At 43.7% G+C, this 14,069-nt stretch overlaps 3 protein-coding genes across 3 annotated transcripts; 2 read left to right on the forward strand and 1 right to left on the reverse strand.

The window, feature by feature from the left end:
- Positions 1-128: 128 nt before the first annotated feature.
- Positions 129-6,036, reverse strand: LOC108619614 (WD repeat-containing protein 20 homolog). Its single transcript, XM_018016295.2, has 4 exons — positions 4,945-6,036; positions 3,522-3,710; positions 1,529-3,454; positions 129-1,457 (listed from the first exon to the last, which is right to left on the reverse strand). The coding sequence occupies exons 1-4, from the start codon at positions 5,515-5,517 to the stop codon at positions 1,398-1,400; spliced, it is 2,748 nt and encodes a 915-aa protein (XP_017871784.1). The 5' UTR covers positions 5,518-6,036; the 3' UTR covers positions 129-1,397.
- A 221-nt stretch (positions 6,037-6,257) lies between these two features.
- On the forward strand, positions 6,258-7,701 carry LOC108619728 (uncharacterized). The gene is made up of 2 exons (XM_018016475.2): positions 6,258-7,286; positions 7,347-7,701. Exons 1-2 carry the CDS (start codon positions 7,274-7,276, stop codon positions 7,646-7,648), a joined length of 315 nt encoding a protein of 104 aa, XP_017871964.1. The 5' UTR covers positions 6,258-7,273; the 3' UTR covers positions 7,649-7,701.
- Positions 7,702-10,746: 3,045 nt separating this feature from the next.
- LOC108619737 (uncharacterized) lies at positions 10,747-11,338 on the forward strand. Its single transcript, XM_018016488.2, has one exon. The coding sequence runs from the start codon at positions 10,791-10,793 to the stop codon at positions 11,088-11,090; it is 300 nt and encodes a 99-aa protein (XP_017871977.1). The 5' UTR covers positions 10,747-10,790; the 3' UTR covers positions 11,091-11,338.
- The last annotated feature ends 2,731 nt before the right edge of the window (positions 11,339-14,069 follow it).

Here is a 14,069-nt window from a genome sequence, read left to right on the forward strand (position 1 = left end):
ATTCGGAAATTTCTAAGTATCATCGATCGTCTGTCGCATAAAATAAACAAATTTTTTGTCATTGAAACAAGCTTTTGTGTATTTTTAATTGTTTTTTTTTTTTTCTTTTTTATATGTATAGTATATAGTTTTTATTGAAATTTTTAGTCTTTATTACTGTAACGTGTTGGTTGGTTGGTTGTTTGCTTGTTTTTCTTTTTCTTTTTTACTTGGTATTTCTTACTCTTTACTCTTTCAATCATCTCTTTGTTCTCACTTTTTCTAACTGTTTTACTTATAGACTATGTAATGTTCTCTTGATCTGCTCTTAGAATTTTTTTACTAGTTTCATACGCATAACGATTCGTTTTTATTTTATTTTAATTTTTTTTTTTTTATAAAATATAGGCCAGTATGAAATTATGTTTTGTTTGTTTTGAATTAGATCTAGTTTGTTGGGTGTGTTTTTGTATTTTATTTTTAATGCTTATGCACTTTGTTTATTTTAGTTATTATGTGTGTGGCTGACTTTTGCACTCGAATAGCGTGAAAAATAATTATAATAATCATAATAACGATAACAGTTCCTACATTAGGTATTAGTATTCGTTTTTACTCGTTTTGCTTTCATTTAGTAATAATGCATACTAATTAGTATTCTGCTTGATTTTATATTTATATAGTATAAGTAGTTCGTTAGTTGGGGCCTCAATTGCAACTCAGTACCATAGCGCAAGAGTGAAAAACTTTTGCGTACAAATTCGCTAGCTTAGCTTCCATTTCGAGGGTTTTTCCTTTGAATGATTTTCTTTAAAGTTGACTAATGCAAAATGTGTTTAGTTGATTTTCTGTGTGTTTGTTTCTGTTTGGTTGTTTTTTTTTATTAATGTGTATCGTGTATTATGCTAGCGCTTAGTAAATAGTTATAAACATGCTTTGCTTTGTTTTTAACAAATTCCACGTATTAAAAATAATACATTTACAACTAATCATAATTCAAATTTAAATATATAGATCAATATTTATATATGTAAATGTTTTCATACATTTCATATTGTATTTATATAAATGTTTGTTTTTGTTCTGTTGCCTGCTGCTGTTGCATATAAATCGTAGTTATGTTTTACATAACTATGTATATCTCGTATATATTCTTTTTTTTTTTTTATTCATTTTTCATTATAAATATTTCATGTGTGTTGATTTTAAATTGGAATACAAAAAAGGTGCAACAAACGTAATTAAAAAAAAAAAAATAATAATAATAATATGGGAATATTGATAAACAATTTAAAACTCTTCCTAACGGGAAATATAATTTGAAATCAATCGCTAGCTCTAACCTAAATCACCGACTGTGCCGCCTCCTGCTGCTTGACAAGATTACGCTGATAGTTGATCGCATCCATTTTAACGAACTATATTACCGTGCCACCCGTAGGCGTTGTTTGACTGGGCGACATGTGTTGAGCAACGTGCTGTGGGGAAAAGGGATTAATTTTAGAAGAGTTCAGAGAGATAAGCTGAAACTGAAGCCGTGTCCACTTACCGTACTGTGTCCTGGCCGCGCCCATGTATAAATAAACCCATCCTGGCATGCCGTTAAAAAGCAATCCTCTCGAAATATGAGCGCCGTGAGGCGCTCGTGCGCAATCTTCTTGCAAATGAGCGGCTCCAGGAGCGGACACTCTTCGAACCTGGGACAGGCGGGCGTACCTATGAGTTTCATGGGATCATAGCTACTCACACTGGTCGACGACTGTCCAGCCGTGGCCAGTGAAGAGTTGTGCGAGGATTTGCTTAGCTTCAGTGAGCCAAAGCTATGCGCCGTTGCACTGCTACCAATGGCTGCGCCACTTCCCGACTCCACCGCTGTCGAATGCGCGATGCTTGTGGAACTGCTGTTGTTATTACTGCTCCTGTTGTTGTTGCTGTGGTTACTGTGGTTATGTTGATTATAGCTCTTTAGCATGCTCATTGCTTTGCGATGCTGTCGATGATTCGCAGCCGTCGATCCGCTGCCTTCATAGCCAATGCCTGACGAGCGTTTGTCCGAGTTGCTCAAGAAACTGAAATTTGTCAAACGCTGGGTGAGACTATTGAAGGCGCTGAAGCTGCTGCTGGAGCCCGCATTGGAATTGGATTTGGTAGAGCTATTGGAATTTTTGCTATTATAGCCAGATGTGGAGTAATTGGAGTTGCTAACGCGTGGGCCACTGCTGTCAATGCTGTCCGACTTAGTCGCACTGATGCAGTTGGGAAACTTGATCGAGTTGCTATTGCCATGTGACCGGCTGTTCGCTTTGGATGAGGATGTGGTGTTCGCGGCAGTAGCTGCTGCAGGTGTTGCCGTCTCCGTGTCACAGCTTTCGTCTGGCGGCGTGTTGGCATTGGATGATTGCGAGGATATCGTGCAGTTGGCCGTGGAGAATTTACTAGAACTGCTATTGCTATGCTCTGTCGCACCGGCAACTCCACTGCCAGCTGCTTCCCTAATAGGGCTACAGCTGCTGGAGTCGGCAAAGTTGCTTGGCTGGCCCATGGCCACGGGTCGTATCACTTTGATGCCATCCGCATCGAGGCCGCCATTCAGGAAGCTGCTGTCGTTCAGCTGCGTGCTATTTACGCGCTGGCGCATCGTCAAGGGGTGCCGCAGCACATCCTCCGTGATATCCCACAGGCAGATTTGCGTATCCTGACTAACCGAGCCGAGGCGATAGCTAATGGCCAGCTTGTCCGGCGCCAGCGCCGCCGATGAGGCATCCGAACGAAACGAAGCCGAGTGTGTACGGGTTCGATTCGTGTGTAACGGCGTTGAGTTCTTATCGAAGCCTTCGAAGCCACCATTGGCCGTTGAATCGCCAGAGAACCGATCCTCCCTCGAAGCAGTGTATTCATTCAGCTGATTTTCATCATCACTGAAATCACCTCCATCCCAGTTCGTGTAGGAGGTGGTATAGGGATCGAAGGCCACTACAGAAACCCAGGAACGATGGCCCTGGCCTCGCGCCACAACTCGTCGCTCGTGCAGCGACCACACCGTCACCAGATCATCCTCGCCGCCAACAACAATATATTTGCCATCGGGTGACCAGCAGACACAGAGGAAGCCACCAAAATAAGAGCGCGCAATACCCAGCAGCTCCATGGTATCATAGTGAAAGACTCGCAAGAAGCCATCCTGTGAGACGAGCGCCAGATTCGAGCCGCAAGGCGAGAAGCACAGCTCATTGATGCAGCAGTTGTCGGTGCTGAAGACCCACTTATACAGAGGATTGCGCGTCGATTTGGACTTGCAGGTGAGTATCGTATAGCCGTCGCCCACTTTAAATGGCTGATAGCTAGGCGCTGTGGCCGCACAGGGCAGCTCCTCATTATACAGATACAAGTGTCCCGAGGCGTGCGAGGCGAGAAACAGATGCGGCGAATTGGGCAGCCACTTCAGGCAGGTCACTTTGGTCTTATCAATCAGGCGCTATACAAGTGAAATGATTTACTCAGTATGTGGGCAAATTGTGTAACTGTTTGATCTTCTCGCTTACCTCCTCGTTAAATAGTTTGCGTAGCTCGCGTGGCCCTTGCTGCGGTGATACCAGCTGTATTTGTCCCGTTGTGAAACCAACCAGCAGCGGTGCACCAGAGGGCGTGGCTGCATTGGCATTAAAATCGTGACAGCTGGGATTTGTGCCCTTGTAGAACTTCTTATCGATGGGTTTGCTCATCTCGGTGCCCTGCAAAGCCAATAACAATAAAATAAACTTAGTCAGTCATCTCTTTGATCCAAGCATAGGCGGGTATTTGTGGCGTGCCATAAAATAACTTTCTAGCTACATTTTAGGATTTTTGCACAATTACTGAACGATCATTTCGCAATAGTGAATCAACAGGATTATCGTTCTTCTAAATTTAGATTGGAAGCTTACTCAAGAAATATAAATAGAACAGACTTTGCCAAGCCAAACAAACTCTTTGCGCCTATTTTTTTTCCCGATCATAAGGTACACCAATTAGCATCGATTTTGATAGCTTTGTGGAAATTAGCGGCTTGTTCAGACTTTCTGTTGAGCACCTGATGGGAATGATTCAGAATACGAAACTAACCAAATGAAGACCTAAACAAGTTTATAGCAAAACCGTGTGCGAATGCAAGCTTTTGCAGTTGAAATAACTCAGAGTACAAAACAGCTGCTTGGCAAATAAGGAATGCAATTATTGTAACGCATTCGAATATTGAATACACTTAAACTAATAATGTACATTAGCACAGGCTCTACCTTGCAATTTGGCTGCATACAATATTACATTTATAGCTATAATTAATATTTGACTACCTCGAAATACTTTCAATAAAAATTAAATCTGAATAAATATTTACAAATTTATTTCAATTCATGACATATATAAGAGAGAGATACTCCACGCTCGTTAGGGTATGCCTAAAGAACAAACATAAAAAACTGCCAAGTTGGATGATTTGCAGTGGAAAAAGCTGCCTTCGAGCGCAATAAACACATTTAAATAAAAGCTAAGCAAACGAATTGATCAACAACAACAACAATAACAATAGCTAAATAACAAACGCTGCGAGAATTGGAACAAATTAAGCGATTGTGTTTGGGGTAGCGTTTTGGTATGCCATGAGGAAACTGGATACGATTTGCCGGAACGTGAGCCGGAGTGACAGACGGGGGCCGCAGTTCTAACTAAGTGGGCACTGCCAATTGCTGCGGGGGCGGCAACGTTGCGACGAGGCACTATTACATGAGCAGAGCTAAGGGGCGAAGTCGGTGTGTGCAGTGCAGTGCTCTGCTTATCAGCATGCACTTTTGATAACAAACGGCTTGAAAGATCTACGAGAAGAGACTGGCCACGTCACTTGCATGGGGAGAGAGAGGGGAGAGGAAGTCCGTGTCTACAGGTGCGCTTCAGTATGTTCATAAAAAACCCAAAACCACCTTTGCTCACCTTTTTAACGCCACGGAACGCATACACATAGAGGTCGCGTCCAAAATTGAAACAGATGCGATCTCCACCATAGATTTGATTTGTGGGCAATCCGTTTTGGTCCAGCACGCCGCCATTGGTCATCGAGTGCATGGATATACCGCCGCCCAGGCGGGTATCCACGGTGCTGCTGCTGCCGCCATTGTAGTTGCTGTCGCCGCCGGCGCCGCCGCCATTCAATGTACTAATGGCTGTTGTTGCCGTTGTTGTTGGTGTTGCAGGTGTTGTTGTTGTTGTTGATGTTGTTGCGCCATTTGAATTCAATTGCGTGCGCTTATCACTCGATGTCGACGTTGTTGGAGTTCCTGCTGCTGTTTGCGGTGCCGCCACATTCGCTTCGCTATTGTTTTTACTGCTGGGATTCGGTAACGTCACAAATGATACGCGCACCTGGGGCGAGCTTTGATTGTTGCTGTAGCCGACGCGATTGGGTCGCGAGTATTCGGAAAGGGTGAGCAGGCGATAGGTGCCCTCTCGGGTAACAAATTGCGTTTTCAGATCGTCCTTGACATTGGCATCCAGTTGGTTGGCCATTACGTAGGCGTTCGGTTTAGTTATACGCGCCGCTTATTGTTGTTGCCGTCACTGCTGTTCTTTGCATCACACCCGCACACACTGACACACAACACACACACACACATATATATGCATATACGCCTCAACCCATGCCGCGCGCGCGCCCCACTCAGACGCAAGTGTTTGGGCTACTACCTGCCGCTGCCGCTATCGTTGCGACTACCGCTGCTGCTGCCGCTGCCGCTGTCGCTGTCACCACCGCACTGCCCTGCCCGTTTGCAATTGTGTTGTTGTGTCCAAATATTGTCAAGTTTTGTTCCACTAATTAACTAGTCTTGTTTATGTGGGTTGGTGTGTATGCGTGCTCTTAATGCTTGCCCGTTGCTTGTTATAATTAGATTTAATTCTTCACTACACTTCAATTTGTGTGTTGTTGTTGCGGAATTTTTATTTTTCTCTCGCTGCCACTATTTCCTTATCGATAGACGATATCAATACTTTTTTAGAGCGCAGCTAACTTCAAGTGACTCGAACTGTGCGCACAGATGTTAATTCCACAGTATCAGCAGCTTATTGCAGCCCTGTCAAATTCAACATTTGGCAACGCTGTTTGCTTTGTTTACAAAATCGTTGGCAGTCTGGCATCTCTACTCCTTATTTAAAATATGGCGCGAGAACAAATATCAACTTAACTTCTGAAGTGGATTTTTTTTATTTTATTAATTCGCCATGGAACATATAGTGTATGGAATTAAAAATGCTGATACTAGAGTATGAGTCGTGTTTAAAATTTAACTAGAAACAGCATCTTTCATTATTTCATTTTGGCCTTCATACATACGTGATTGGCTTTTGTGGGTAAACGGAAATGCATTTCAAATGTCTTAGAAAATTGGCCACGGGCAATGCTTTGTCCGTTCGTTTTTGTGCTGCGCTTGCCCCAAATGAAGTTTTTCACGTATTCGGACATATGTACGTTCTCTCAACGTTGTGCAACTGATTGGGGCATGTGGCAGAGTCTTACGCTGACCGTTCTTTAAGCCAGAAATTCACTTTGAGCTTGGCAATTTAAGTGCGTGAGTGGCAGGCAATTTTCTAGACAAAAGCGTAATAGTTGCAGAAAAAGAGATTGAAATAACAAGTCAGATGGGATGTCAGTCTCAGAGCTTGTTGTTAATTTGAAAGAATATGCTTATTTAAACTAAGCACTGCTCTAAAGTAAACTTTTCGTTGAAAAAGCTCAAGCTATGATTTAATGATTTTGAAATTCATTTCGATGCGATTGGAGTGCATCACAATTGACTTGTATGGATGGGGTCGAAGGAATGGATTTGTCATGTCCAACAAAGTTGGTGAGGGCAACGATTTTCTGTGAAACTGTCGCTCCTCTGGCACTTGTTGTGAAAGCTCGGATTTCTCGTGGCAAACGCAGTAAAGGGATTTGTATTATTTTCTTTTTTTCTGTTGTCTTCTCAGCCATTGCAGAATGCGTGAGTTGCATGCTATATGCTGGACAGCAGCTCACACGAGGGGGCATTATCGAATCATTTGTTGTGGGAAAAACAATCAGGCAGAGAGAGCACTGAAAGAAATCGTCACCTTGACTCCGGCACTTGAGAGATATGCGTATGGACAATCGACTGCACATACAAATAAGCGCTTCAGCATAGTACAATGAACTGCACTCTCCATGCACCACTTAAGCTGAGTATAAAAGCAGCTGGGCCACAGCCCAAGCATCGACAGTTGCTATCAGATAGTGACATTATCCATAATGCGATTTTCAGGTAAGACCAGCCATCCATTGCCATCACGCTAACTAAGTGTTTGCCATTTGCTCAAATTAGGAATCCTATTGGCCTTGGCCGCGTGCCTCTGCTTGGCCTCGACTGTGCTTGGGCAATGCATTGATACCTATGAGCCTGGCTGCAAGCTGGCATCTGAGGTGGGCTACCCACAGCGCAATTGCATCGATCCCACCAAGTACTGGAGGTGCCCCACCCTGAATGGGAAGGCCGAACTCTTCAAGTGCCAGACGAACACGGCCTTCAGCCAGGAGAGAAATGCGTGCGTGCCCTGGATCGATTGGGTCTGGAGGCCCTGCGTGGAGCCACCAAGTCGTCCAACTGGCTGGCAGCCATGTAATTAAGATAAAATTATGATTGCACAGATATGGAATAAAAAGACAATTCATACTGAAAATTCAACTTTTATATTTGATGGAATTGGTAGTTTGAAATATTTGAGAAGCAGGTATGAAAATATTCAAGAAATTTTGTTTAGTGAATTATTAACAATATAAAATATTTCTTCAAAGCTAATAGTGTATATGTACTTAAAAAAGTTATAAAAAAAGATATACATATCTATATATATATATAAATATAAAGATTCTTATCAAGCATATATTACAGTTACTTGAAATTAATCTTGTGATATGTGATATGCTTGGATTATCGAGCTTTATAAATTTATTTATCTACATTTCCCGAGAACCACTTAAAAAGAGTAAATACATAGTTGAGACTTAGCACGATCTTTATACAATCTCAGTACAATCTAGATTTTATCTTTAAGCGGAGTAGAATCTAGAAATCTCTATGATTATTCTCACTTCAAACTTTTGTTAAGATAATGTGAAGAGTACATCTTACAAAAAATATAATAATATAAATTAATATCTACTCAAGTCTAATCATAGTTGAGTAACCCAAGATATATGACATATAATAGTGCGTTTCCGATGCTATATCCGCTGCACTCAAAGAGCTTTATAATGTGTGTTCCTCGTTTATTGAACTACTTAACGTCGTTATCAGTGAGGAAAGTCAACTGCCGCTAAACAAGTGTTTATCTGATCGTGTTCAAAGATTTAGATGAAATGGCGCGATAAGCTATCGGGAAAGGGACGTCTCGTTGGCTGGCAGATGACTCAGATAGCAAGAGTTGCTGCGTATTTCGCGCAGTGCACGCAACAATGTTGCCAACAATGTTGGCAACTGATTCTTGACGTGTTCCATTGCAATTAAATGACACCCCTTAAAAGTGTTGATAGCTTTAGACAGCGAAATTAAACTTCATGTTGGACGCCTCCAAAAACATCTGTCATAAATCAATATTGGTGTATTTGGCAAACCGGTCCAGTTACATTTCCAATTCCACTTCACACGGCACTGGCTTTGGGCTTACAAAAAAAAAAAAAAAAACCCATTTTTTTTTTTTGCATTTTTTATACCAATTTTATTTTATATTCCAACGGTTGTGCGTCAGGCCCTTTGTCAATGCAGAATCGAGCACATCAATAAAACGAGCTGCAAACACATTTTTGCTATAGCCTCAAACTGTAGGTTTTTTTCCAGTTATAATTTTTGTTTTATCAGCGTGTTCATTTTTGTATGCGTGCATGTGGAAAACTGCAAAAAAGGAAGAAAATATGACTGACATTTGCATGTTAACGAACGGAGTGCCACAATCCATATCGCACACGTGTAATCGTCGTTCGCAAATTGTAATTGCATCATTTGTGTGCGATGAAAAACAGATTACTTTGTATTTGTATTCAATTATAACACGGCTTCGACTTCAAAGACAGCAACGGTGTGAAACGATTGAATGAAATTGCCCTATTTACAGGGAGTCAATATAGCGAAAAGGTGTTAAGGATGCTCGTGTAGGCGATATACGATTCAGAACTTAATTATTAAACAAGCAGATATTTGAAGCGTAAGATATGAAGAGGTAGGAAAGAAGGAGGAAGTGAAAATGAAAGAATTAGGAGAGAGAGAGAGAGATATATGTATATACCGACATAGTTAGAGAGGAAAAGGAGAAACTGGAGAGGGCAGGGAGTAGGCAAAAGGAAAGTAAGGCAGCGAGACAGACGTAGAGAGGCAGATAGAGAGAGAGAGAGAGAGAGAGAGAGAGAGAGATAGAGAGAAAGAGAGAGAGAGAAAGAGAGAAAGAGAGAGAGAGAGAGAGAGAAAGAGAAAGTACGAGACATTTATAGAGAGATGGAAATGGAGAGCGGAAAATAAAAAGAGAGGGCGAGATAGATAGATTTAGAGATATAGGGAGATACAAATTGAGAGCGAGACAGAGAGAACGAGTGATAGACAGACAGAGAGAGCTATAAAAAAAAGAGGAAAAAAAGAGGAAACGCCAGAGGTAGATTACATGTGTGTGGGATAGGTTGAGCTAGGGGAGAAACAGAGAGAGAGAGAGAGATATGCAGCCATTGGGACAGGCATAAAGAGAGGGAAAGGAAATATAGAGGCAACAGTTGATGTGTCTCCTATATGTTCTTGGGCCAATTCAGAGAGTAAAGTATTCATCTTCCTGCTGGGATTTTCTGCGTGCGTTCACTTTGAAGACAAAAGTGCATACAAATTGCACGCTTATGTACGAAAATCTAGAAATAACTTCGAAATGCTCGAAATTCCACACAAATTAGCATAAATCAACGAAAGCCGCTCCGAAGGATGGCAAAGCACGGCGGCCTGGCAAGGATAACACAAAGCGTTTGCAATGCCCGTGCCACAGATGTCGTTGTTGTTGTCGCTGTGCTGCCTGTAGCTTCATTTAATGGCAGACATTAATAACCTGATTTAATTTATGGCCAAGAGCAAACAAAGCCAGGCGAAATGCGCCACCCAAGCAGAGCAGCCAGCCAGGAGGCCGAGGCTCGACTGCAGCCCCAGTGCATTGGCAAGGGCAATTACTCAAGAGTGTGTAGGTCCTAATATGGCTTAAGGCGGCCCAAAAAAGCTAGTCGAAAAGTGTCGATGCCGCTCTTGGTCCTCTCGCTTCTCTCGCTCCTCTCCCTCCTTAGCATCTTCGTCCGTCCGTTTGCAAGGTGAACATTTCTCGTTGGCCTGCGACCAGAAATGCCTCAAAGGCAGCGCTCGGAATTAATTAGCTGTTGCTCCGCTTGTTTGTGGCTTGCCCGGGCTATCTCTGGAAATAATTTACAGCAGCCATGCTTATGTCATGAATATGCAAGCACCTCGAGTGGGTGGTCCGTCGACAGTGGCTCTGCCCCGCCCTTTTTTCGCCCGCTGAGCCCTATGCAAAAACAATAACAAACGCTGTGCACACACAAACAGATCCATAAACTGGGCAGCCAAATGGCAACGGGCTCTGGGTGGCTCCGTCATATCTGTTTACAGCATCGCGCCACACTAACTTCGCGATTAGTTCCGTTGTTTTGATAAGATAACACGCAGATTCTTGTGCTATAAAAGCAACGCCTGGGCATTAGCATAGGTCAGTCTTCGAAACAAACTCCTTCAAACATGAACTCGCTGTATCTGTTCGCTGTGTGCCTGGCTCTGGCCAGCTGCTGCCTCGCCAGCCCCTGGGGCAAGCCCTCCGGCCAGCCGGGCTGCCAGACGGAGGAGGAGCTGGCTGTGGGCGCCTATCGCCACTACTACCGCAAGAACCAGTACTGGGTATGCCAGGTGCTGGGCGTGCCTGCCTCGCCGGCCTACTGCCCCATTGCCCAGGCCTGGCTGGATGATGTCAAGGCCTGTGTGCCCTACTCCGAGTGGTACTGGACTCCAACAGTGGCTCCACCAAGTCAGCCTCTTGCCTGAATGGACCAGATTTCTCGATTGATTTTGGCAATGTCAGCAAAAGAATGCAAAGATGCGCGTTTTTGAGTTTCATTTCAAAGTTCAATTGAAATATAATTCGTTTTATTACGCATACGCCTCGTAGTTACTTGAATTATTTTTAAAAGCTTTGCGCAAATGAAAGTAAAAAATGTCTTCGTAGTCATTTAAATAATACAAATTATTTATTTTAAATGAATTCCAATTTAAATGAATTTAAAAACTTTGTCTATGGGGCATGCTGCCGGCTGTTCATCTCTTGATTTTTAACAATTTGGAAAGCGATTTATTTAAAATACAAATTTCATTTTGAATAAATTTTAATTACCTCATAATTAATTGGACTATATTTAATATAAATATATTTCAGCAGTTATCAGTATACACATATATCCTGAACAAGGTTTGGAGAAATGCGTGGCACAACAATCGAATTCATTAGGCTTAGCTGGATCCCGAATCCACGATTCGAAATAAACTTAATTAAAAACCAATTTTGCAATAGCCGTCGGGGCGTTGTCAGCCAGCGGCAGCTAATTAAAAATTATTAAAATGGGCAACGGGGCTTGAGCCACCCCCCACCCCTCCCATTGGAGGCCATCGTAACGTCAATTTATCGAATTACGCAAACAATGGAGTGCAAAGGGAGCCCATGGTACGCAACGCGGGGATAGCGCCTGAATTTGCATGGAACCGCAGCAATTGCTGGCCAGTCCCGCCCACGCCCACGCCCACGCTGCCGCCCACAATCCACGGTTCAGTCCATTTGACCACGCACTCTGCGTAATTGTTCCGCGCATGAGGACCACGGATACAAACAAATGCAAATCCTTTGCCAGGGTCAACAGGCAACATGCGTGTGCCTGTGTGTATGTGCATGTGTAGGTGTGTGTTGGTGTGCGTACGATGGGTTCCCAAAGCGGCTTACGCTCCGTTTGCCAGCATCCAGCAGCCACGCCTTCGCTTCTGGCTCAGCCTGCTGACAACATAAACAGCAAGTCCAAAAAATGGGTTTTAATTAAATTGGCGACAAATTTCGGTCTGCTCTGCCAGTCTTTAATTATGGGACTTTGCGGTTAGCTCGGTTAGCTGCTAGACTCAACAGCCAATACCCCGCACCCGCCTCAGCACTCACCGCAGCAGCCCAACGGCTAAACAGCCGTTCATTTGCTTGTTTTGTGTGCTAAGCTTCGATTACAAGCCAGGGTGTTAGATCCATAATTGATATGCCCACTCAGTCAACACATTTCGACTTTGTAATGTCTCAAAAGTCAAGGTTAACAAAGCTGGCAGATATTGCCTGTTAACTTGGCTCGAAGTTTGATCAACTTGAAACTAGCTTTATTGACTTCTCATTGTTGTAATATGCAAATATATGAAGTTATTCTATAATGTATACAGGTATAATAATTAAAAAATAAACAAGTAAGAAAGCTCTAGTCGAGACTGCTCGACTACGAGATCCCCTGAACCCTTGGAGTGCTAGCTATTTCAATAATTTTTCGCGTCTTTCAGCTTACACAGGAAACACGCACACACACACACACACACACACACACACACACACACGACGAGTTCGAGTTGCGTTTTCACGGAGTGCGGTCGATGTCATCGTGATCCATCGTAGACAATAGCTTGAACTGTGTTTTCCCCTGCGAAAGTGGAAAGAACTGAAGTCAACGTGTTTGCTGTGGGCGCGGCGTACCCAGCGACCTCAAAAAAACTACCAGAGACTTACTGCGCGGCGGTTCGTGGAATTCCCAAGCGGTATAATTCGGTGGTGCAAGAGAGGGGGGGCGATAGCGTCATTGTTTTGGCGTCAGGGCTTCTTTCCTTTCCTTGTCTTTTGTGGGCGCGTAAATTTTGTCACTTTAGGCGTCACACTTGCGCAATAATAAATAGCAGGTGCATTCACTCTAACAGCTGTTAGTAGTGCTGGAAATTGCATCGGGCAATCAGCTGCTCACTAACGTTGGCGAGTTGCTAAGTCTTAGCAAAGACAGCAACCTAGCTGCTGGAGTGAAGTAGTAGTTATTAAAAGTAGTGCATACTTTCGGGCTCTCGCTGTAGTCAAGTTGAGTTTACGTTACTGCGGGTTGTAAACTCAGATTACATTAGTAGCCATTGCCCACTACAGGCTTCACGCCGTGGTAGTCGGAGCAGAAATGGATGCCATGATGGAGGACGAGCTGCAAGCTTTTGCGCGTCGTTCCTCGTTGCAGCGATCGCCGCAGCAACAACAGAGGGCGTTGGCGCTGCCGTCGACTTCTAACCAGGCTCCAGTGGCTGAGTGCCAGGCACCCAAGTCACTAAAAGAAGCGTTAGCTCAAATAGGAGCTACACTAGAGGGTTTGTCTGCCTTATTTGGGGGTCAGCGGCATATAAATGCCTTAATGAGAGAGGAGCTGGCTAGGCTGGTCAGCCTTCACAAGACGGCCGAAGCGTTCTGCAACCGTTCGGTTAAAAACTGTGAGGTGCAGACCACGCCACTCAAAAAAGTAGGCGAAAACATTAAGGCAGCGAGCATTAGTGCTACAGTAGGTAGCAATACTCCCAAGCGGTCGAGGGAAGTTGCCTCCGAACAGAGGAAAACTCCCTCAAAAAAGCCGAGGCCCAATAGAAGTGCAGCGAAACCAAAAGAACCAATGGCTCTACGGGCTACAGCTGAAACTGAAACTTCAAACCAGGCCGCTCGACAGACAAACCAGAGCAGCTGGACAGTCGTCAAAGGGCGAAAGCCTATGCAAAAACGTCCCAGGACTGACGCGATTGCGATTTCAGGCGTAGGGGGTTGCAGCTTTGCGGACATGCTTCGTGTAGTTAAAAGCGACCCAAATTTGAAGCATCTGAGCAGCGACGTTCAAGGCATTAGGAAGACAGCTAAGGGGGACCTTCTATTGCAACTGAGTAGGAAGCCGGAGCATAGCGCTGAGGCTCTGCACGAAGCTGTAGGCAAGGCCT

Source organism: Drosophila arizonae, chromosome 2 (genome assembly GCF_054131065.1).
Source record: "Drosophila arizonae isolate 15081-1271.41 chromosome 2, UAZ_ARI_1.0, whole genome shotgun sequence".
In the NCBI taxonomy this organism is placed as follows: domain Eukaryota; kingdom Metazoa; phylum Arthropoda; class Insecta; order Diptera; family Drosophilidae; genus Drosophila; species Drosophila arizonae.

Coding starts and splice junctions, on each gene's coding strand:
- LOC108619614 (XM_018016295.2), bottom strand. CDS start 5,517: ATGGCCAACCAACTGGATGCCAATGTCAAGGACGATCTGAAAACGCAA. Junction 3,711..4,944: donor CGTTCCGTGGCGTTAAAAAG/GTGAGCAAAGGT, acceptor TTGGCTTTGCAG/GGCACCGAGATGAGCAAACC. Junction 3,455..3,521: donor GCAAACTATTTAACGAGGAG/GTAAGCGAGAAG, acceptor TCACTTGTATAG/CGCCTGATTGATAAGACCAA.
- LOC108619737 (XM_018016488.2), top strand. CDS start 10,791: ATGAACTCGCTGTATCTGTTCGCTGTGTGCCTGGCTCTGGCCAGCTGC.